Below are 24,759 nucleotides of genomic sequence, written 5' to 3'. Positions count from 1 at the left end.
GAGTTCGAGCCCCGCGTCGGGCTCTGGGCTGATGGCTCAGAGCCTGGAGCCTGTTTCCGATTCTGTGTCTCCCTCTCTCTCTGCCCCTCGCCCGTTCATGCTCTGTCTCTCTCTGTCCCAAAAATAAATAAACGTTGAAAAAAAAATTAAAAAAAAAAATAAAAGTGTCTACACAGAAAGCTAAGAATAACTTCTGCTTAAGCAAGTGAGTTTTGATTTTACCCCTGCGGGTTCCCACCCTGTTCGTGCTCTTCTTTCCCCGTGGGTTGTCCTTGTGGTTCCTACAGTGTTTCTGTATTTATTTCCCTGAACGAGGCGTTTCACAGTCATCGGTTCGAACGAGAGAGGCGATTTCTACTTACTGCTGTTAAAAATAAAAGCACGCAGGTACTTAGAAATTACGGAGTTGCTTTCCTTCGACACAAACGTTGTCATTTGGAGACATAAATCCAAACGTTGAGGCTGTAACCTTTTGCTCTGTGGGGGCTAAGCTAATAAGTACTGAAATTAACCTTTCATTTACAGATAACTTCTCAACCTACAGAAAAAAAAAATCTGTGTTTCTTAAGGCGTTACTCTCGAATTATGTTATCAGTCCATTTGGTCTTATCAGTACCAAAAAGGAGTAATCTCTTTCTATCAGAGAGGGAATCCAAGTAGTTAGGGACGACAACAGAGGGTCAAAACAAAGGGTGGGTACTTTGGACTCAAAAAGGTCCCCTTTGATATCTGGCTCCGCTTGTCTTGCCTTCTTTCATTCAGCCTTTGTCTCTCGCCTGTGGGATGGAGATTATAATAGTTTGGGGGACAGGGACAGTATTTGGCACAGTGCCTGGCCCGGCCGTGAGCCATTATCTGGGGAGGAAGGGGATTACTATAGCAAAGCCTTATTTTGCATGCCAGAATTTACAGCGTGGGTCAGTATTGCCTTTCTAAGAGGTTTTACTTAGAAGCTTTATAAATATTCTGTCTTTCCTGAAACCTTTTTTGGAGTCGCCTTCAAAGCTATCTCAAAGCTTTCGAGAAGGGTTAGTCTCATCAATTTCTAGTCATACCTGATTTCTGACACAAAACCGTGTCCCCCTCGACGGCCCGACTTGCCTCTGGACGGCCTGCGGCCGACCCCCATTCACTCACTCTCCACGGGTGAGGATTCAGCATCCGTGTGGATGTTCAAAGAAATGTGTTCCATTGCACGCAAGGTCGGTTCCGAAAGAGGTGCTTCAGAACCGCTTTACACGGCAGCAGTGAAACTGGCTTCCGTACGTATTCTCCCCACGTACCCGTCTCCCTGAAAGCCGGTCTGTCTTTCTGGCCTGTGTTGAGAAATCCGACTGCCTCATCGCCCTGCTTCAGAAGAAAGGGTGAGTGCTGGCCCTGAATCCTTCAAGCTTCATCTCCTTCCGAGCGAGAGGGACCAGTGTCCGAGACTTCAGAGGAGACGCGAAGGCTGATTACGATGGCTGCGAATTAGTCGTAGGGCTCGGCGTAGAACTAGCTCTTCCAAGGAGAAACTTTCCTGCACGTTATCCCACAATTCCTGGCAAGATGCTTTGAGGATGCGTTCGAAAAACACGCACTAGATCCTAACATTTGTAATGAGGAGGATACAGCCGCAAGGGAATAGATACTTTGGAGGCAAGGGCATCCAAGCTGACAGCGGTTCACCCAGCTTGGAGGTGACAGGCAGGTTTGCTGTGTGTGTGGCAATCCCTGCACCCCCCCCCACCCCCACCCCCTGCACGGATCCGTTTCCTATCGGGTGGGGTGTGGGCTGCAAAGCAGAAAGTGTCTCAGGGCAGGAAGCATATATGAAACACGCAACTGTTTGCACCTTGGAAATGACTATTTAGATGTATCTTCTTTAGGTTCTAAATTGCCTTTTGGCATCCAACCCCACTTAGCAGAGAGGACATTTCGAACCCGATCTTGTCAAACCACTTTTTGTCCTAGGAGAAAACCTATGCTACGCACAGTTTTACGTGAGAAGATTTCCCAGGCTAAAAATTATTTTTTTAATTGACACATTGAGACCCCCCTGTAGAAGAAAAAGTGGTAATTTCGGGGAGGGGTTATTTTATATTTAAATCTGTAATATTTGCTGCATCTTTTTAAATGGCAAGCGATCTTGAGGAAGGGCAATGAATTATTCAAAGTTCTCTCCAGATTTCAGTTGTCCTCACTTCTCTTATGCCCGTCGATGGCTGTTTGGGTATCAGATAGAGCTGTTTGCTTAGAGTAATATCTGAAATGTTCACCTTCCTTGAGTGAGAGGGCACTTCTCTCTTGAAAGAAGCCTGAGTTTATTTTTAACATTTCCAAAAGTATTCCGTGATTCAGTCCCATTTACTCCTCTTTGATCTTGCTTTCTTTTAAATAACGCTAGTGTGTGGGATCCGAATGGGGGTAATTTCAAAATGAGTTTTACGTGCACACATGCAGACACAGCCTCTGATTATGCAAATTCATTTAAAAGGATTTTCATTTACAGTAATGGAAAAGCTTTTACTGTTTTGGGAAAGCTTTCGCTTTGGGGGAGTTTTAGGCGTCTAATAACCTATGAATTCGATCAAATGTTTTTGGTAACTGAAGATCAGTTATACTCTTAAATTTTTGATCTTTGTTTTGGGAGAATTTAGTTGGAAGTGTTTTTCTCTTTTGCTTCTTTACATTGTGTGTTGATAGAGGCTTCAGCTTCTCTGTTGTGCTAACTGCTGATAACATGTTTTTATTTTTTTCTCCTTGGGCTTTCCTTAGCTTGGCCACTGTGTAAGTACTTCATCAATCAATAAATTAGGGTCGGGTGATATATTTGATTGTTTTGAACTATTGGAAAATGTTTTAGGGGTGTATGCTGCAAATATTATCAGTCAAGTTCCAGAAGTAAACAGAATTGAGCACTTAAGTGTCACCTATATTTTCCAGACCCGTAAATGGAATATTTTTACCATACTTTATAATAATAACCAGCAGAGATTTTCTTGTAGAAATTTTACTTCTCAACAGAGACGTGACTAACAGCAAATAATAAAACTGTGCAGACTTAGGCACTTATGTTTATCTTCTCAAAAGCATAATTTTTTTCATTCTCTGAAAATCAAATTATGTTTCTTTGAAGTGTTTGCCTGAAGTACTTTTTTGCTTTAACTTTGACGCAGTCTGAATATACATTCACTTCTTCGAGCATGAACACGCTGTGATCTGGAGCGGTGCTTCTCAAAACTCGTCGTGGTGAAGAGCTTGCTGGTGGTGGTTGTTTTTAAGTTTCCGTGCTATCAGAAACCGATACTTTTGCAACAATGTCGTAAACTCAGAAGCCGATACTTTTGCAACAATGTCGTAAAAATTTAATGTCGAAAAGAGATACGTGAAAAGACAAAAAAATACAAGCCCTCAAGTTTTACCAGTTGATGCAACAGGCCTAAAATTCTTATTACTAAGGTTCCTAAAATATTTGTTGTCAGTTTCTGCCCGCACTTTGCCTAAGACCAGTAGCAAGAACTTTGCAGACTGCCACCGGTCCGGGGACCACACTTTGAGTCGTAGCAGGCTGCTGGGGTCAGCGTAGAGCTGATGTGCTAAAGATGGGCTCGGGGCAGTTGGGTAAGCTCGAGAGCGCTCGAGAGCACCTAGGAATGCAGCCGGGGGTAGTGAAATGGGCCTGCTGACCCTTGGCAGTTGCTCTACGCTCTGGGTTCTAAGGCCCTCAGCTGTGGACTTGGTTGGTCTTGGTTTCCCCGGAGTGTATAGACCAGCCTCCTGGGGAGGTCTGCCTGTCTGTGACGCTCCCCTTTGCAGTTCACGTCAGGCCCCCCAGAGTAATCTGCTGTCACTGTAGAAGGTAGGGAAGGCTGAATTTAAACACCTCGACCGGAATACTTGTGAATGAAGAGGCGATCCCCAAAGTCCGTGCAAAGCTCTGTTTGACACCCAAGTAGCCGGGAAAATCAGCAGGGGTTGTTTCCGGGTACCATAAGACTCCTACATCTAAAGTAGTGAAGAAAGGATTCTTTCAATTCTTACCTCAACACCTGAACGAGTACCATTTTTGCATTATGGTATAGAAGTTTAGATAAATTTTAATTTTCTTACATCAAGAGAGAAACCACCCTGTTCCCTGGGTATATAGTAGGTTCCCAGTAAAGGATAGCTTCTTTCCCTTATTAAATTAGTAAGTTTGCCGAGCAGAGGGGCCACAGCTCGGGAAATCTGCATCCTTTACAAGGTAGTAGGAACTCAAATAGTTGCTAAATGGAACACAAAAGATACTCTGACCTCTAGAAACAGGCTTTTGGTTTTGTCGAAAAGATGCAAATTGAGTTTTATAGGTTGCCTTTCTCTTTAAAATAAATTAGGTAATGATAGGAAAGGAAATTAGTGTTGCTGTAAGCCAACCATAGTAATATTTTAAATTAATCTAACATGTTTTTCTTCTATGGCTCAAAGAGTTTATGAAAATCGTTTTGTAATCCCCGTCAGCTGTTTACTTTGCGGTAGACCTCACACCCTTTGTGTTGGGTGACCAGGGACGGGTCCTTCCTGAAGTAGTTGACAGTCAACAAGAGGTGTTCTTCATTGTCTCCTTTGGTGGTTTTGCTGCTGCTTGGTGGAGTTATACCCTGAAATCTGGAACAATCAGACAAAACCATAACTGTTTCTCAGGTACAAGAAGGATCAGTTAGGTTTCCAAATGTCAGAAATGAAGAAAATTCCTGTGGGTTGACAGAGAGTACGGTCTCCATCTTTCTCTTTCTTTTTCTAGTGATTTCCAGATTTATGTCATGGGAAACCTTAGCAATGATCAGCGATTGGCTCTTTACCCATTGATGATAGCTATTCTGGAGTTGAGAAGCTTTTACTTTTTCTTTGGCACTAAGTTTGAGACCATATCTCCATTCATTCATTCATTCATTCATTCATTCATTTATTTTGGGGGTTACGCCTCGAGTTGGTGACTACTTGACCTTGTGTTTGGTTTGTGTTTCTCCAGCTGAGGTCCGCAGGTGCACAAGTGCTAGAAGGCTGCATCGCCGAAATCCACAATATCACCAGCTTAGACATCTCCGATAATGGTAAGCTGGAAACCAGAAAAGACGTGGAAATATTGTTTGAAGTTAGTAAAGGGAAAAGAGAAAGCCCAACCTAGACAACGCCTTGACAAACGTGTTATTTTACTTCTTGACTAATTAATAGGGCTTTTAAATCTAACAAAATTTACTATGGAAGAAATATGTGCCAAAGTCTTCGTAAGTTGATACCACGGTCAAGAATGCCAGGCATGTAATAAAACAATTAAAAAGAAATTGTCCTCAGAACATTGATAATGATCTTGATCCAACCTTTTGCATTCACGGTGATAATAAAATTGAGTCCTTGTTTATTTACTCAGGAACTTGTTTATTTAGCTTCATTTCTGCCAATTATAGTAGCGTGTGAGTTTGAACCTGTTAAATTTGCATAGACGGCGGTAGTTAACCTCCCAGCGAACAGGATGTTGGGTCTTCTTTTAGAAAATCATGGGCAGACAGGAGACTTCCGCTTTCCCATTCCTTGCTGCCTTGACTTAGCCACTGACTGTGTAAGAGATTTAGGTAAGTCTTAGCAGAGAGCGAGTTGATCCCTGTGAAATAATAGGACACGGAAAGGGAGCAGAACGTTCCTTTGAAAATAAAAAACTAGAATCCCGGGGCCCTCGGGACGGTAGAGAAAGTCACCCAAGTGACCCAAAGTCACCTTTGCTCAATTGTGTTCCAGCTGAGAATTTATTTATACACACGTGTTTTGATTCTCTGTTTACTCTCATTCTTTCCAGGTTTGGAATCTGACCTCTCCACCTTAATAGTGTGGCTCAGTAAAAACAGATCAATACAGCACCTGGCGTTAGGCAAAAATTTTAATAATATGAAATCCAAGTAAGAACTTTGATTTTTTTTTTTATATGACAATGATGAAAACAATCAGCCTCCTGAAAGCTTATTTGATTCCACTGTCCATATCTTTAAACTCTTTAGAAATCTGACACCTGTGTTGGACAACTTAGTACAGATGATTCAAGACGAAGAATCGGTGAGTAGTATTTTTAAGACCTTCTGCCGAAAATCTTTTGTTTGTTACCACGCTTCCTAATTATGTCGACGGGGTTAACGCTGCTATACTTTCAGGTGATTTTATCTCTATGCACAGTTTCTGTTTTTTAATGAAGTAAATACATGTGCTTTAGTATAGTTAGAGAATGTACTTAGAATCGCTTACTCTTCACTTGACCTCATTACTAATTAAAGGACGATTGTAACTAAAAGATTAAAGGAAGTATACATTGACTCCTAAGCCTATCTTTTAATAAGACTTACTCATTCCTCACTTTGGTTAATGCACTAACCTGCGAGCATGAATTTCTTCAATCTAGTGGACTCTATGACCTTATATCATGCTGGGAAACATCGTACTGCTAATTTGAATTTTGTCTAGTAATTATGTAGAGTTCAAGAGACTAAGAAAGTTGTTGCCCGTCTTAAATTGCTTCGAGAGCTCTAGTGGTCCTTCTTATCTTTTTATTCCCTTTGGCTGTTCCTGGCCAAGACTTGGTTCGGAGGAAAGAAATGTAATTTTAATTTTCTAGTGTTTTATTTTATTTTTGAGAGAGAGAGACAGAGCACGAGTGGGGGAGGGGCAGAGAGAGAGGGAGACCCAGAATCTGAAGCAGGCTCCAGGCTGTGAGCAAGCTGTCAGCACAGAGCCCGATGCGGGGCTCAAACCCACGAACTGTGAGATCGTGACCTGAACTAAAGTCGGACACTTAAATGACTGAGCCATCCAGGTGCCCAAGAAATTTAATTTTAAATAGCATCCTATTTTGCTGCCTTTTAAAATGTATTAGAAAAAAGAAAAAAAAAGATATTATATGGACAAAGCAAAAAACACTCTACTATGAATTCCTTTAACTTAAACCGGTGTGTCTTAAGTTTTGTACCTTATATTTTACTGATGCTCTTTAAGATTTGGTCCATGTCTTATTTTAGTCCTATTTGGCCACCAGCCAGCTTTTCATGGTTCCTAAAATCCAAATCGATTTGTATTCCTACAGTGAAGACTCACATTATTCATGTTTTGTGATACTTACTTTGTAGGTCGTAAGAGTGATTTCCTATGTGAATCATGTGAGATATGACACATTTTTAAAAAGTGTCATTTTCCCTTTTGAATGCATACAGGGTAGTAGCAAATTCTTTTACGACTGGATGCTGACTTTGTGAGAAAAAGCTGAGGGGGCAGGAGAAATGAAGCCTGGAACTTTTCTACCTCTCTGCCTGGCTCTAAGCTGGAGGGTGGGAGAAAATTCTGTGGTCCTGCCCCTTTATTGTGTGGATATGATTTCCAATCTAAGGGCTGGAAATGAAACTCATTATTATTTAACGATTTTGAGCACTTTTCTTTGTCCTCATTTGCTAATAGACTCCATATTGTGTCACTTTTATACAGGGCTATTAAAATTAGGGGCATAAATCAGAATTTATGCAGTTAGTTTCGCATGGTTCCCTTTGACTTTCTACCACCCTGCTTTTAGTTTCTGATTTCCTAGTATTGGCCCAGTTTTAAAAGATTGAGGAAGCTAATTCTGCAGAATCACATTTAATATTCACCCCAAATACTTGTTTCTTAGCACGTTTTAGGAAAATTTCTATTTTTTGAAAAACATGTCTTAAAATTTCGTGTTTTTGCTTATCACATGAGGCTCTTTCGTTTCTGTTATTTCCGAAGTCTCTCCCTTAAAAACAATCTTGATATTTAAAACACCCCTCAGAACATGTTTGCCAGCGGTAAAGTTTGCCATGTCGGTGTGGATCCCGTCAGGTTACGAGTCTGAGAAGTGGGCCGCTAATAATATACAGTGGAAAGCTCCTTATGTTGGTGTCATTGAAGCGTGGGTGGCTTTTTCAAAAGGCAACCACCTTCTGTTTTTTTTCTCCTGAATCGGTAATGTGCACAGTTCAGAACGATTAGGAGCTGAGTCTTAGGACTCTAAAACTTCCGATGCCTGACGCAACCGGGCTTTTTATTTTAGTTTTTAAGATAATTGTGCAGTTATCTCTTGCTTCCTACGTTGTGACCTTGGGCTCCTACAGCCTGTTCTCCGACAGCCCAGGGAACACTCTGTTCACCCTGTGTTGCGTGTTACGTTTGGCTGGAAAACCTAGACGCCCGTGGGCTCCAGTGTCGCCTCGGCTAGAGACAGTGGGTGTCAGGCGACTGAGCCCAGAGCCCCGGGACAGTAACGCTCAGGGGCCCCGACGACAGGGGAGCTTGTTTTGAAGTATTCCACGCCAACTCGTGCCGTAACCGGCCGAAGCGAACGGGCTTCCCCTGGGAGTGCGGGCTGCGAGGAGACAGATTCTCAGATTAAGCGTGTTCGGCTATGAAAAGAAACAAGAAAATAGTCACGTTACACGCAAGTGCAATAGATCAGGTAAGGGATGACCTTATAAATACGCACGCAATTCAGGCTGTTCTGTTCGTATTAATGACTCTGCCCATTATTTTTAAGTGCTACCTGGGGTGTATTAGAGTTTGAATATAGTCCTGGAATTGGTGCTTGCTAGCTCGAAGACTTGGCAACTTTCCAGTATTAGGAAGAAGCTGCAATATATCATTTTTGTGGTAGTCGCATAGAGACCATTGAAATGATGAGAGATGCGATTACAGCTTTTTATTAAAGGAACACTGCATTTGTTTTCACTTAAAACATTAAGTTTCCCGAGTCTGAAGCATTTTGGTTCAGTTTTTTCCATTTCTTTGAGTGTAAGATCTCAGGAAAACCAAAACAACCTCGCGAAACCTGCCTGAGTCTAACACATGCAGGCTTTCAGATTTTAATTGCCTTAGCACTTACCATGCCATTAACTTTAAAAAATTGGATTCAAGTTAAAAAAAAATACATCAAATTACTACATTACCTTTTGATTTTACCATGGCTCTAGTAAGTTTAGAAAACGTCAAATTTGGACAATGAGGACAATAACTACGGTCACTTGGTAAACTGGAGTCAAACGCATAATGCCACTCTGTGGATGTCTGAGTCTCGAAACCATCGGCACCGTCGCCCCGCTTCCTGCAGCCTTGAGACAGATGCACCGTGAACATGTCAGTGGCCAGTGGTTGAGTGGCCACGCTGTGTGTGCGGGTCACACGGACCACCGGGCACATCTTGAGAACGCCGCTCACATGGGCCACGGTGGAACGTGGGTGACCCTGGAAGTTGTTCCCGGTATCCCACCTTCCTGAAATGTCAGACTTAATGGAGTAAGCTCCTAGAACTGTTTAGTACGGCTGGGCCTGGGTAGACTGCCTTAAGCAACCCAGAAGACATCCACGTCCCCCAGGGAAGTCTGAGATCTGGCTCTCAGGGCCACATTGGTTCAAGCTCTGGAATTTCCACCACTTTATTATTTCAGTCATGGCTGAATTCAGGGCTTGCAAATTCAGATGCCTATGCGGCTAGGGAGGTACCGTAAACAAGAAAAGGGAACTCGGCAGGGACCCCTCTTCATTGGTTTGGCCTGTCTCTGGACCACGTGGCTTTCAGTCTTCAGCTTAAATGGGCATTGAGTGGGCTAGTTTGGATTCATCATACAGCTTATGCTGATAAAAACTTACAGATGTTTGACTTTTTCTCTGTTTTAAAAAACTTCTGTGTCTTCTGACTGGTACTCATAAAGCTAAGGATGATCATTGAAAAGATTGAGGATAAGCCACAAGGGGCAACATTGTGTAGGAGCTCAGAGCACAAGTGTGGAACCAGACTTTCTGGTTCTGTTCAGCTTTTTTTTTTTTTTTTTTAATGTTTATTTAATTTTGAGAGAGCACCAGTGGGAGAGGGGAGAGAGAGGGGGAGACACAGAATCTGAAGCAGGCTGCGGGCTCCGAGCCATCGGCACAGAGCCCGACGCGGGGCTCAAACTCACGAACCGCGAGATCACGACCTGAGCAGAAGTTGATTGAGCCACCCAGCCCTCGTCCAGCTACTTTCTAATGGTGCGGCCTCGGTTGGGTCATTTAACCTTTCTGTGTCTCTTTTGGGAAATGGGGATAACAGTACGGAATATCGAACCCGAAAGTGCTGGGTTGCTGGGAGGATCCTGGGACAGTAGTTAAGGATAGTGCACGTTCAGTAAATGTCAGCTATTAATAATCTTGGCTGGTTTTTATTTTGCATTTGTTCTCTGCTAGCATTTTAAGATGTTATTTCACCTTGCATAAAAATAAAATGGGTAAAAAGGGATAATGTAGCCGTACAGAAGCTCAGAACTCTTCTCGTACTATTTTTATTTGCTTCGTCCCATCCCGCACTTCAAAAGAGCTGGCCACTCTGGGTATCTCCGCACGCTTCCCTTAGGAGAGCGGTGGCCACTGTCCAGCCCTGAAACACGAGCCCTCCACGTTTGACTGCAAAGGTCCATTTTATCTCGAACCATCGGGGGCCCATCCGTCAGTGTCTTGTAGCCAGAAGTTTCAACGGGAGACACTTGGAGTGTGCGTGTTGGGCACCTTCCCCGGGGGCTCTCCGTGAAAGGGGTCACTGAGCGCGGTGGCTGCCTCGATGAGACCGCGTGAGCCCCGCCTGTTGTTCCCTCGCAGCCTCTGCAGTCCCTGTCCCTGGCCGACTCGAAACTCAAGACCGAGGTCACCATCATCATCAATGCCCTGGGAAGCAACACCTCCCTGACCAAGGTGGACATCAGCGGGAACGGAATGGGGGACATGGGAGCAAAGATGCTGGCCAAGGCGCTGCAGATCAACACCAAGCTCAGGTACGCGGGTCTGGTACCCGGCCCCGGGTACGGAGGCTTGCCCTCTGGAGGGCCCTAGAAGGCCCTGGAGAAGATTCTGGCCCTCAAGCATTGGAGAGCTGACTGTGTCCCAGTGGGGGCTGAGTTTCCCATTGGGCCAACTGGGAAGGAGGAGTAATGATGTCAAGTCTTTTTGTCCTAGTGTAGAGGGAGGAGGAGTGTCCCCACTTTAGACACTGTGAGTCCCACAAACTGTCGTCTCAAAGATTTCCACCGTGACCTGAAACCTGACCTGAAGAGAAATGGTACTGTGTTCTCTTTCGCGTCGGGGTAGACTGCTGTGTGCGCACGGCGGAGCGGTACGGGAGGGCTTTGCAGCCGGTGCCAGTGAGCAGAGCTAGAGAGACCGAAGGAACCACATGAGGGGCTTCCCTGTACTTGGCTGTGAGCCCAACACGCTGCCTCCCCCTGCCCACCGCTGCCCATATAGAGGCTTAAAAGCCAAGGGATGCAGGAGGTTTGTCGGTTCAAAGGCAAGTTCATGATGGGTGCTAACGATTCTGTTTAGTGGTTTTCCTCCACTTGGAGTGTTTCCCAAGTGTGGCTCTTCTTAAGGACTGGCTGCGTGGTAACCACTTTATTAAGGACCATGGTGCCATCTGTCCTGCGGAGAGATCCAACTGCTACCTAACCCGGCAGTCTGGTTAAGGAAGAGTTCATTCGCAGTGTGCTTCAGGGGCTCTTTCTTGATGTTTCTGGATGGTTCCCTTGCTCTCCTGAATCTTCTGTCTGCACTGAAGGCAGAAGCCAAATACTGCAGCACTTTCTCTGAAGGTCAGGGTGTGTGTAAAGAAGGCCACTGGGGATCAGGAAGGGAAGCAGTTAGAGGTGTGATTCTTGGATCAGACGACTAAACGCTGTTTCACGTGTCAGGGGAATTGACAGACACCAAAATACCTCTGAAGTATTCATATCCTGGAAATAAAATGGCACTTCTCTTCCAAAATAGATTTTGTGTCTGAAAAGTAAACAACCTCCTATTTGTAGAAACGGAGGCTTTACCAGCAGCATGAGCCCGGTGCTTGGGACGTCAGGGTCATGATGAAAACATAAGACAGGATTCCTGCTAGTCGTTTAGAACGGAAAAAAGTCTCAGTACCTGAAATTCTTTGTTTTGGACGAGAGACTCCTTAACATCTTTTATAAGCAGCTCCAGATGTGAATACTAGAATATTACTACTTGCAGAATATGGGGAGAGTGTCCTAGAAATCAGGTTCTGTAGAGTTTTCTGGTTACAAAGCGTCAGGCAACCTAATGGTACGTTAACGAGTATGCTGTTGCTTTCAAGCATGGTTTTTTCTCATGCTATGTGAGCAGCAAATGAGTTAAGAACGTAATGCGTAATGTTGGAAGAAATGCTCCTCCGTGCTCTGCTTACAACTGAGTTGAATGTTATTCCTTGCTTATTGTGCTAAGATATCGAGATAGTGTTGTCTTTAAGTATTCATCTTCACTGCAGAATTATTTCCTCCGTGCCTAAATGTCCGGTCATTTCTGGGATTTGGTTTTCAAACAGGACCGTGATATGGGACAAGAACAACATCACCGCACAAGGCTTTCAGGATATAGCTGTTGCCATGGAAAAGTAAGTGTTAATCAGGCCTTCTTTCTGGAAAAACACAAAGGAACCAGTGGTGTTTGTTTGTTTGCTTTTGCCGTGGTGTGATAAAAGTAACACTGGACTGGGAATGGGAAGATCCAGGTCTGAGTTAGCCAAATTCCTAACCAGCCACGAGAGCTGGGAAAACGTGGACTTTCTTCCGGTGCACATTTCTTCATGTGTTTAATGAGGCCAGAGACGCACCATCGTGAGGATTAAACGATTTCACGGTGGAGGGGCCACAGGACAGTCAGCTTGTGTTCTTTTGTGGTTTCATGTTCTATTTCCATCGGGGTTTGCTTTTTTTTTTTTTTTTTTTTTTTTTTTTGCCCATTATGACAACTCTGAATCCAGTGAAGAGAAAAAAAGCTAAGGTCCAGAAAATAAAAATGAAATTGGGGTGGGGCACCTGGATGTCTCGGTTGAGCATCTGGCTCAGGTCATTATCTCATGGTTCATGAGTTCGAGCCCCACGTCGGGCTCTGTGCGGACAGCTCAGAGCCTGGAGCCTGCTTCGGATTCTGTGTCTCCCCTCTTTCTACCCCTCCTCCACTTTCGCTCTGTTTCTCTGTCTCTGTTTTATTTGAAAAGAAATAAACGTTAAAAAAATTTAATAAAAAAAATTTTTTTTTAAATGAAATTGAGGAACGGCAGGCTCATTTGTCTCATTACTGTAAAAGGCTTTATCACTGTAGTAACTAAAGTCTGCAATTATTATTAATTGTCAAGTTTGCTTTCCCGGTAAATGAAATGAGGCAATAATACAAAGATGGCTGGAAGAAATTCTAGAAATCTGGTTCTTCCCAAGCTCTTCAGCCCTCATATTATATTCTGAAAGCAGACATGATCAAAGCAGATTTACAGCATTAAAAATGAGAGGTGACAAAACGCGGGTGTGGACATAAGGAGCTAGTACCAGAGAAGCCAGTCCCCTGGGGAAGAGGCGGGGGTCCGCATTATTCGTGTTTTTTCCCCCTGATTTCCCTTCATGCAGGAGGCCTCCTAGGTGGGGCTCTCATGGCCAGCATGGTGTCATGGATAAAACCCTGGGCCTGGGGTGAAGAGCCATCCAGTCAGTCGATGGCTCTGTCATCAACGAGCCAGTCCTGAGCAGAGCATTGCACCTTTCTGATTGATTCTTCTGTGGAAAGTGGGAAAGGCAGAGTCAGTTAGCCCTGCGTGCCTTCCAGTTCTAGATCCCAGGGTCTAGATCCGATTTCGCCCGGAGGTCAGAATTGCCGCCCCCACAGCGTCCCTAAATCCGGACAAGACAGCTTGTCCCACGGCTCGCGGGAGCCCTCCGGGACTGCAGAACCACCTACAATTACTCCTGTTGCACCGCAAAACCTTCACATGGAAACGTGTATTTACAAATAGCCGCATTTGGGTGCTAACAGCATGGTTGCGGCCCGCGGTAGACTGCCAGCCCACGCTGGTGTTTGTGAGAGGCCAGAAGCACGCACGCCCAGCACCCAGCGTCTCCAGATGATGCAAGGGCTCCCTGGATCACAGTCCCGTACGTCCGCTGTGGTCCAGGATGCGAGTGCCTCAATATCACATTTGGTCTAAATAAAGTACCCGGGCTCTGGAGCATAGTCGCGGCTGGATGAGGGAAAGGAAAATCTTCAAGGCTGCAAAAAAGATGCATTGTCTCTTCATTTCATTTGGCTAGCTCCTCTTAAACAAAAAACAGTCTTGTTAAAACAAAGTTAAGGTAAAAATTGAAGTAATAGAAATAACAGCCTGGTTTTTTTTAATAATTTCTTTTTTTTTTTAGTTTATTTATTTATTTTGAGAGAGACAGAGACCAGGGGAGGCAGAGAGAGAGAGAGAGAGAGAGAGAGAGAGAGAGAGAGAATCCCAAGCAGGCTCCACACTGCCAGCACAGAGCCCAACATGGGGCTTGATCTCACAAAGCGTGAGATCATGACCGGAGCCGAAATCAAGAGTCGGACGCTTATCCGACCTGGGGGCCACCCAGGCACCCCAGTAACAGCCTTTTTCTTTGCTGGTTCTTTTACGTTAAGCCATCCTAAGTTGGACTGAAGCACATCTTTTCGATCAGATAACAGCCATATAGATGACTGCTGTTAGTAAGATCGTTGCTTATTTTCTCTATTCTTCACGATTACTACCTTATGTTAGTATATTAGTCGGTCATCTGAACATCCGCGGGAATCACATTCTGTTTCGAGACCTGGGACAAGGCAGTTGTGACTGTGCAGTCCCAGTGCTCCGGGAGAGCACCCCACTTGTCACCACGTGACCCCAAAGGTCGTTCTTCCTGAGTGTCCTGTAACGGAAGTGGGTAGGCGGCTTTGGGGTGGGAGAGAGGAGGCCTCTCCAGGTCCAGCTTGTGGTCTGGGAGTGGGTACACAGAGCAGCTTGTAGGGGGGCCAGGCCCAAGGGTCAGGGTGCAGACTCAGAGGTCAGTGTTGCTTGCTCACACAGTGATGACTCCGTCTTGCACTCCTGTCCCTCTCCGGCTGGTCAGCAGCGGGGGGATAATATGTGGACACAATTTTCCACCAGCGGTTTCATTTGGAGTCGAGAGCCCGGTGGCCGTGGCCGAGTGTGAACCAGACCCCCGGGACCTGCAGAGGTCGGGGAGGGGGGTGGAGCCGGGCGGGAGGTCCTGCGAAGCAGCTTTTCTAAGGACAGCTGCTGCTCTCGTTTAAAGGGGCCCAGAGCCCAGTCAGACTATTTTTGTGCCTGCTAATGTCCTTGCTTTGCAAACAGATGCTTTGGTTTCGTTTTGAATTCTTCCTCCGTTGGTTTGGGTCTGGCCGTCACACGTTGTCACTGCGGTGATCCGGGTACGTTCAGAGCCATTGGTGACGAAAACCCACGTGGCACATTGCTGGCAGACTTATTTCCTGGCCTTCCTCTCCGTCCGTCTTTGCAGTGCCAGGCTGAAAATCAGGTTTTGAAACCAACAGAACCAGATGCCTGGCAGTCATGCGTTTTATAAAACGGTGCCAGCCGACGAGGTTGCCCGTGGGACCGCGCACAGAAGCCTGACCTGTAATCAGGGGCCCTGAGATAGTCTGTGAGCTTAGAATTTTCTAAGACACTCTGGCAACTGTCTCTGGGTTTTAAAAAGGAGTGCTGAATTAAGGCAGCAGGACGTTATTTCTAAATAAACGTGACTTTCTCCTTTTTCTAGGAACTACACGTTGAGATTTATGCCAATTCCCATGTATGATGCGTCTCAAGCCCTAAAAACAAACCCTGAGAAAACAGAAGAGGCTCTGCAAAAGGTATTGGAGGTTTGATGGCTTAATTGTAATAAATTCGCATTTGAATGGAGTTGGTAGTAATAATTCTGAACATATGAACGGTACTTTGTGTTTCGCAAAGCTTTTTTTACATTAGCTTGTGTTCTTGCGACCGTAACCGGCGTAATGCATGACTGAGGGAGGAATGACGTAAGACGAAAATTGGTCATGAAATGTAAGTGGACTGACATTCCTACCGCATCAGCAGGCCGGAGCTTATGCACAGAGAACTTGTGCGTCCTCAGAGAACATGTGGAACTGAATGTCAGCTAGTGCAACCTTTTATCCTCAGCTGCTGGAACCTTCCCTCCTTATTAAGAATGTAGGATACGAATGAGATCTCTTTTTACCATCTTTGTTTATAAACGTCTCTGATTCCACACACATTCCCGGCTCCTTTCTGGCAACCCCGGAGGATGATGGGCATCTCCGCCTTCCAAGTCCAGCCGTCCCTGGTGCCCGTGACCCCGCCATCTCTGCCTGCATGGGGAACTTGCCCTGCGGGTCACTCTCTCGCTGTGCCGTATCCCCATCCTTCTCTTTCTGTGGTTAGGGTCACCTTTCTCGATGCTTAGATATGCTCCAGGATGTCCCATCTGTAGAAGCCTGTATTGTGGTGGTAGATGGGACTCTTTGAAATCTTTTTCCTCCCTCTTTGTCCTCATGGTGGGTGGCACCGTCCAGCCTCCCAAGCTTGACTTTTCTTTCCTGCGTCTGCCGTAAACACGCACGATCATCATATTGACAGATTCTGTAGCACCAGTCTCTTGATTAGCTCTGTTCCCCTCTCTTCCTGTTACGGATGCATGTGTTCAGGCCTCATCATTTCTCAGCAGGATCGTTACCTCCTCTTTCGGTCAAGGAAAGCCACCTCACTCACGACACATGGGAACAGACCAACGTCTCCAGCCCAGCCCTCCCCAGTGGCTTTTAGAATAAAGCCTGCTCTCCTTGAATTGGCATACAGTTCTGCCCGGGATTGGCCTCCTGTCCTCTGCCACCTTCGTTTCTTACCAGCCCTGCCTCTTCGCTTTGCTCTGCTTCAGGGAACTTGTTAAAGGTACAGACTCGTGGGTCTCAGAAACGAGGGTGGGACTCACCAGCCTGCATTTTTACAAGCTCTCCCGGTGGCTGCAAATCTCAGAATCACTGCTCTGATCTCAATGATCCGCATGCTTCCCCACTGCTGTGCCTGTCTGTCGAGATTGAAGGCCGGTGTCCGCTCATCGGGAGCACTTCTCAGAGCCTCTTCCTCCTCCGTGTGGGGGGTTCCTCAGAATTTCCCGTGCTTGTCTCTGTCCCTGGCCTTGTGCCGTCATGTAAGTTACCGGCCTCCGTGGTTTTTTTTTCCCTTCCCGGTGACCATGAACTCGTTGAAGGCAGAGCTTATGTATTTTTCATCTTTTTAGATTTTTCAGCAGCTAGCGCAGTGCCTGGCATGCGTGTTGGTTGCTCCTTAGACTCTGTTGAATAAAAGAGAATAAGGTAGGGGGTGGGGGCAGGGAAAGCTGTGATGCGGCCACAGAAATCACCCAAGATTCGTGTTCAGAAGCTCTGACTCAATCAAATTCTTTTCAGTTTTGTGACTTCCTTAAGTTACTTAATGTTTCTGAACTTTGGTTTCTTCATCTGTATAAAACATACAGCTAGACAGGAACTATGTTTAGCTGACATTTAACATACAGTTCATGCTGCGTGTCTGACACTGTTATAAATGCTCTCCATAAATTAACACCGGTAAAGTATAAAATAAGTCCATGAGATGGGTTTGCTGTAGCCCCATTTTGCACGTAAGAAAACCGAAAGGCAGGATGACCAAATAATTTGCCTGTGGTGCCGACGGGGACCGAGCCAGGTAGCGTATGTGAAAAAGTACTTTATAAACCACAGGGCAACTTCAAAATGGTAGCTGTCTTTATATTTTCCCAGAAGATGTCGGCAGCTTGTAACAAAAGGCCCGTCCTGGAGACACCAGGTTTCCGGCCTGAGACCCGGCAGGCCGGGAGCTTGGCACTCTTCACTTGCGCCTTCACAACAAGAAGAAAAGCTGAGCAGACAGGAGATCGGGCACTCGTTCGATCCCTTAGAGAATCGAGGCTGCAAAGTGAACGGTCGCCCCGGAAGCCGGATGGATGGGAAAACAGACGATGTCTGTGACTCCCAGCTGAGGGCAGCTCACCAGGGGCCGAAGGTAACAGAGCCAGGAACTCAGAGGAATGCTTAAACAGCAGCTGAGGGATTGCTGGAGGCCCAGTGTAGACCGGTTGAGAGGTTCACAACTCCTAGGGGCCCAGTCTTAGGCCCTGAACCTCTCACGGGCTTCACCGCTAGGAGCCTCACCAGGTTATCACAAGAGAGAAATCCCCTCCTGTTTCTGGCAGGGAGAAGGGGGCAGGTTAACCATTTTGAAATCCCCCCCGGAGGGTGCCGTTGTCTGTCACAAAGGCTTACGCTTACCTTCCCTAGTGGAAGACAGTTAGGTACGCCCAGGCCCTCTAGCCTTCCCGTTTCACATAAGGGAAGAAAAAACCATGGCCAAGAAACATTTTGGCAGGTCCCAGCCCAGGGACTTGGACCCACTAAAAGAAACCCTAAATTTAATCATAGGATTACAGAATGATTCCCCTCTCTAACACCTTACCACCACATCAGGTATAGTGACAGAGTGGATTACAACTGAGCAAAGCTGTGAGGCACTCTGTTTAAGAAGGGGTCTCTAGGGAAATCCCCAGACAACTAGGGAGATAAAAACAAGGACATGGGAGGAAATTAAAAGTCTCTTGTACATACAGCTACAGCAGACATTGAGCACAGCCCAGCTTCTAGCCAGATGAACATCAAATAGCACATTAAAAGTCTGATTGCCTCAGTGCCTATTACCACATACATCATATCCAGTTTTTGCCAAAAAGAAAATCACAAGACGTGGTAAAAGGCAAGAAGAAACACAGTATGATGAAGAGGCAGAGCAAACATCAGAACCAGTGTCAATATACACAGATTTTGGAATTATCAGATCATTGAAAATAACTGACTAGCATGTTGACAGCTGTAATGGAAAGAGTAGGCAGAGAGATAGAGACTGTAAGAAAAAAACGAAAAGGAAATAACTAGAGATCAAAAACACTGTAACAGAAATGAAAAATGCCTTCTACGAGCTCATTAGTGGACAGGACACAGCTAAGGAAAGAATCATGGAGCCTGAAGATATGTAGAAACTTGGCCAAACTGAAAAGCAGAGAGAAAAAAGGAATGGGGGGAAACACCAGAACAGAATATTCCCGAACTATGGGACAGTTACATCCGTAGAAGGGGACTGCCAGAGGAAGAAGACGACAAGGGAACAGAAGAAATCATGGAAGTAATAATGGCCGAGAATTTTCCAACATCAGTGATCGGCACCAAACCACAGATCAAGGAATCTCAGAGAACACCAAGGAGGATAAATACCCAAAAAATCTACTTATGGGCATGTCACGTTTAAACTGCAAAAAAAACAGAGACAAAGAGACAATCTTGAAAGAAGCCAGATAGAGTAGAAAAACACCTTATGTATTGAGGAATAAGGATAAACGTTGTATCAGACTTGGGTCAGACATCATGTAAACAAGAAGAAAGTGGACTTTGGGGCGCCTCGGTGGCTCAGACGGATGAGCATCCGGCTGTGGTTTGGGTAATGATCTCACAGTTCATGAATTCGAGCCTCACATCGGGCTCGCTGCTGTCAGCACAGAGCCCCCTTCAGATCCTCTGTCTCCCCCTCCTGCCCCTCCCCCGCTTGTGCGCGCATGTTCTCTCTCTCTCTCTCTCTCTCTCTCTCTCTCTCAAAAATAAACACTAAAAAAATAAACAATGTGTATTTTCTTAAAAGACAAATCGGTATTTATCATTTTTTTCCCGTATAATGCTTACTATACTCTTATATATTCAAGTTTTCATTTTAACAGAAGTCTGTACCCTAGAAGAAATATGCTCTTTAATTTTACTCTGGTAAAGAACAATATTGTGATCCTGGAACTCAATCTTTTGAAGTTGGGTTTGGGTTTTTTGTTTTTTGTTTTTTGTTTTACTGTAAGATTGCTACATCGAATACAGGTCTTTTTGCCTTTTGTGTCGCTGCTATTTTCAGCTGTTTTCAGCAGTGAGATGAGGCATCAGTAGGCTGTAGACGGTCTTCCGGGTCACTGCTGCCCAGGGGGACTGGCAAACACGATAATGACACTTTGGACCCTCCCCCTCCCCCGCCCCCCCACTTGACCTCAGTCAGGCCCTCTGTCCTCAGCCTCTGGGAGGCGGGTTCTCTGTCCTCGGTCTAGAACATCGCAGGGAAGGAAGGTTTGCCCTGCTAATCCAAGATGGCGAATACTCTCAGTGGCGATGTGTGTGTGGTTGATATTAAAGTGACTGAAACAGTGTTACTCTTCCTTCTCCTTGTACTGGCTTTTGGAAATGAGCTTTGAATATTATTTTTTTCTAAAACAAAATTCCCTTCGAGCTTAGTCTGTGCAGCACCATTGGTGGCCCTAGGGAAGGCCCTGGAGACACATGGGACAGCCTTGGGTGCACGGCTTGTGCGTGAGCTGAGCCTCCTAAATAAACAAGCTGTTCCCACAACCGGCCCCCGGCCAGCGCTTCACGAGGCCACATAAAAAGAACAAATAACAAAGCAAAAGCGTCCAAAGCTGGGTGGCAACGTGTGTGCCTGTCATACTTCAGCCAAGAATCTTGTTTTTTAGCAGAAACATTTGCCATCGATGATCATGTCACCTTGGAAAGAGATGACTCTTTGGGAAGCAGCAGGAGAAAATTAATGTAATAAAATGTCATGGTCTTAATGTGTCACTTTAATGATGTTTCATTTCAGGGATCTTTTCGTTTTTATAATTCCTTCATTTATGTTTAGTAGAAAGGTACATTTTGTTCTGCTTTATGGTTTCCAGGGGTGATGGTAATTATAGTCTGTATTTTAATTGTCCCTAATTGGTATTAAGTTGTAGTCATTTAAGCATACGGAAAATTAAAATGAAAGTGTAATAATACTGAGAGCCTCACAGTTGTTACAAGTTCTTAACCAGGGAACTACAGTGACAAATTAAAAGCCACATGGCTAAGTGTTGTTATTAAAAACACACGAAAACAACAACTGCGAAAAAAAACCAGATGGTGCGATTACCCATCTCCCATCATTCTTTACAGACATCTTCAGAGGTGTCCCTCAGTCCCTGTAGTTCTTGTTCAACTTTGCGTGCTGTTCTTAAACACTTCATTTCAGTCTAGTCATCGTCTGTATGTTTGAATTTTTAACAGGCGATTGTGTATAAAAACACAGCTGGCCAAGCGGCTTCAAGGGTTCTTCTCTTCTGTGGAAATTCGTTTTCTTATTTTCTCAACTTGTGCTAAAGTCAGTCCCTTTTCTGAGATCATATGAAAACCCCATGGACTGCTGGAACCGGTGTATGTCTTTGAGTTGTGCCAGCCTGTATCCTTCAAACTTGTGCCTATTTTCTCCTTTTCTTCCTGGAAAATAGTTTTCTCAGTGCTGGCGGGTTCTGCCACATAAAGGCTGACAGGTTCGGTGGGTACCATCCACACACCGTGGTGTTATTTCTGTAGCTTTGGAACTGTTGAGTGGTTAAAGACTCGTGAGGGAGAGACCGTGATTGTGTGCGAGAAAGCCCGGAGTCACCGGATGGGGCCTCCAACCGTGTGAGCGCCGAAACCCTTGCCGGTCTCTGTCGGCTACCGAGTCACGTGAAAACACTCCCATTCGCTGCAAGTTACATTTCGAACTCAGACACCGAGAATGCACAGCCAGTTTCCCGTGTCCTGTGTTGTGTCTGGGGTCAAGGCACAGGCGGCATTGGGAATCCGTGCTTTGGTTTCCAGTTCAGCACCTGGGCTGTTTCGCTTGTAACTTCTCTGCCTGCTGAGTCCACACGTGTTCTTGAGAGGTGCGTGTGCTTGATTTTCAGATAGAAAACTATCTGCTCCGGAATCACGAGACCAGGAAATACCTTCAAGAGCAGGCCTACCGCCTGCAGCAGGGCATTGTCACCAGCACCACGCAGCAGGTAAGAGGACACCGGTTTCTCCTACTCGCCCGTGACAGACATTCAGCGGGGGGCACCGGATTTCTGTCGCTGGAGTCATCCCCAGTGGGACAGTGAGAACTGGTTTCCGAAAATGACAAGAAACTGAAGTGGAGTGTAGGGGAAGATACAGAGGGAGGAAAATGTAGGCTGATTCCAATGCTAGAAATGCACTTTTAATCGCTGATGATTTTGTGCCTTTTGTCAGTAAGGTGTATTTTGGATTTCCTCTTGGGATTCTGTCTCTCCCTCTCTCTCTGCCCCTTCCCCACTCGCCTGCTCTGTCTGTCTGTCTGTCTCTCTCTCTCTCTCAAAATAAATACATAAAAAAAAAAAAAACAAACAAACAGGTGCCAGAGAGACTCAAAAGGCTGTCTTACAAGGGAACTAGAACTATTTCTTAGTGTCCATCCCAATTACTAGAAGCAAATGAGGTGATGTCATCAAAGTTCAGAGGGGGATGTATTTTGGACCATGAACTCTACACCCAGCCATTCTGTCGAACAGCTTTGAGGACAGAATTAAAATGTATTTGGACATGGACTCAGAAATTTTACCCCCAGTATTCCCTATGCAAAAAAAAAAAAAAAGTTCGTTGAGGAAATTCTCCAGCATAACAATAAAAATAAGAGTGCACAAGATGAGGTATAAGGAAGAAACTGCAGCAGAAATGAAATCCCTGAAAGTCACAAAAGCTGAGGAAAAGCTTTGAAAAATTGCCACTTTGGACAATCCACTTGGAGCTGCAGGGTTAAAAGACAGGATTACATTTCTTTCTCTTTGTATTCCATGATTCCATAATTCTGTAAGTGCATTTTAGCAGGTTCAAAATTTTAACATCAACCCAGACAAGAAGGGAAAGCCTAAGTATTGTTACATTAAGAAATGTGAATGCTGGGGGCGCCTGGGTGGCTCGGTTGGTTGAGCGTCCGACGTCAGCTCTAGTCATGATCTTGTGGTTTCTGGGTTCGAGCCCAGCGTCGGGGCTTGCGCTCTGTGTCTCTCTCTCTCAAAAATAAATAGACATTAAATTTTTTTTTTTAAAAGAAATGTGAATGTTGTAAATCTTAATGTAAGAGTACTGATACTAACTAAAATTGGGAATTGGAGAGAGAGAAAGTTGGGTTGGAATGTAGGTAGGCTGAAATTTTAGTTTTTATTTCATGGAATCAGCCTCTTTTCTATCATTCTTTTTGTTGTTTTAGTTGTTTTTGATGTTTGTTTTTGGGAGAGAGGGAGACAGAGCATGAGTTGGGGAGGGGCAGAGAGAGGGGGAGACACAGAATCCGAAGCAAGCTCCAGGCTCTGAGCTGTCAGCACAGAGCCCGACGTGGGTCTCAAACCCACAGACTGTGAGATCATGACCTGAACTGAAGTCGGACGCTTACCCTACCGAGCCACCCAGCTGCCCCATCTGTCCTTCTTAAATCAAAAATACAAATAGAGTTAACTCTATTGGAGTTTAAATAAAATAATTAGGAAAATACCAGTGTAAGTCTACTATTTAAATTAAAAATGGAAGCTACCAGAAGAGTTTAAGAAGCAGCAGGTTTCCAAAAGTGTCTGGGCGGGTGAGAGGGGCTGACTGACAGGCAAAGTTGGTTGTTTGAGACCATTTTTTAATGGTTTGCACTATTTTCTTACCTTGTGCAAATGTCATTTAAAAAAATTTTTTTAAGTTTATTTATTTTGAGAGAGACAGAGACAGTGCAAGTGGGGGGAGGGGCAGAGAGAGAGACAGAGGCACAGAATCCCAAGCAGGCTCCGTGACATCAATGCAGAGCCCGGCACGGGGCTTGAACTCATGAAACTGTGAGATCATGACCTGAGCCAAAACCAAGAGTTGGATGGTTAACCAACAGAGTCACCCAGGCGCCCGTCTTTTTTTTTTTTTTAATGTTTATTTATTTTTAGAGATAGCAGCTGCCATTTTAATTTTTTGCTGTTGCTTTCTCTTAAAAGAGAATGAAAGCAAAGTGTCCATAATAAAAGCATCGTGTATAATATTCCAAGTAGGTGGAATTGTAGGGAAGGTTGCTTAGGTCTGCTTAGAGGTCTATGAAAGCGTGTTCACCAGAATGTTCATGTGGTCTCCGGGAGTGTGATTAGGTGAGTTTTATTCTCTTACATCACAGTGTTCTTTGAAACCTTTACAGTAAACCTACGTTCTTGGTATAAGAAAAAGTAAAGCGATGCGTGTTGAAAAAAAAGAAAAATAGTAATTATGAATATTGATGGAGTTTTGAGAAAGGAAACAATAATTTGCCTTTACCCATGCCTTAAAAATCTAATTTTTTTTTCCTGCAAGGGACTAATATTAGCTTAGTACTTTATGGTTTACCGTTCCTTCCTGGTTTTAGTGGTGAATATTAAAAGCGACGAGAGCACTAAAATCTTATGTTGAACCTTTGCCTTGGGTTCCTTTATGAGCTGTCTTAACGCAGGCTTTCCTTACTACAATATCCTTCCGACCTCCCCGTCATTCACAGGGGATTTTGCCCTTCCAAATAAATGACTGCAGCAGCCTTTAATGCTGATTCTGAAAAGTAAGTTTCGTCTTCTCAACCTAGAGGAAATTGTACACGGGAGGCGTCATGCCACAGATGTTTGATTCTGTGTGCGTGGCATCGGTCTGAATTATTTGAGTCATTATGTTGTAGGTATATTGCCACCTTTTCTTTCTGGGGATTTCTTAGGACATTATGATTAGCACATTTTGAGACATGATCATCGTTTCGGTCACTTGAGGAGAGACTTACCTCCTTCCTGTTGAAACGTCTTCTCCAAGTTTCCAGAGGTCTGAATACAGAAAGAATAGACCCTCTGTGACGAATGTCCCTGCCGGCCGCGTGGCCAGTCATCATTCCCGGGTGACACGGAAGGGATTAAAATGTTGTCAGGAAACCATGGCATCTCGTAACTGCTCCGGTCTTTCTTTGTTTAGGAA

At 44.8% G+C, this 24,759-nt stretch overlaps 1 protein-coding gene across 12 annotated transcripts in view; it reads left to right on the top strand.

Moving 5' to 3' along the window:
- The window catches only part of CARMIL1 (capping protein regulator and myosin 1 linker 1), a 311,927-nt gene that overhangs the window by 196,991 nt on the left and 90,177 nt on the right, over nt 1–24,759 (top strand). For all 12 annotated transcript variants that reach the window (XM_086706081.1, XM_086706084.1, XM_086706083.1 and 9 more), the window contains exons 18-24: nt 4,991–5,072; nt 5,813–5,912; nt 6,012–6,066; nt 10,633–10,805; nt 12,362–12,430; nt 15,612–15,705; nt 21,696–21,794. In XM_086706081.1, the coding sequence (XP_086562207.1) occupies nt 4,991–5,072; nt 5,813–5,912; nt 6,012–6,066; nt 10,633–10,805; nt 12,362–12,430; nt 15,612–15,705; nt 21,696–21,794 (672 nt within the window). The remainder of the gene's footprint in view (nt 1–4,990; nt 5,073–5,812; nt 5,913–6,011; nt 6,067–10,632; nt 10,806–12,361; nt 12,431–15,611; nt 15,706–21,695; nt 21,795–24,759) is intronic.

This window comes from Puma concolor, chromosome B2, assembly GCF_028749965.1.
Source record: "Puma concolor isolate L17-30 chromosome B2, mPumCon1.1.hap2, whole genome shotgun sequence".
Taxonomy (NCBI): Eukaryota; Metazoa; Chordata; class Mammalia; order Carnivora; family Felidae; genus Puma; species Puma concolor.
The sequence above is the reverse complement of the archived record's forward strand: the minus strand, read 5'-3'. Positions and strand labels throughout refer to the sequence as shown.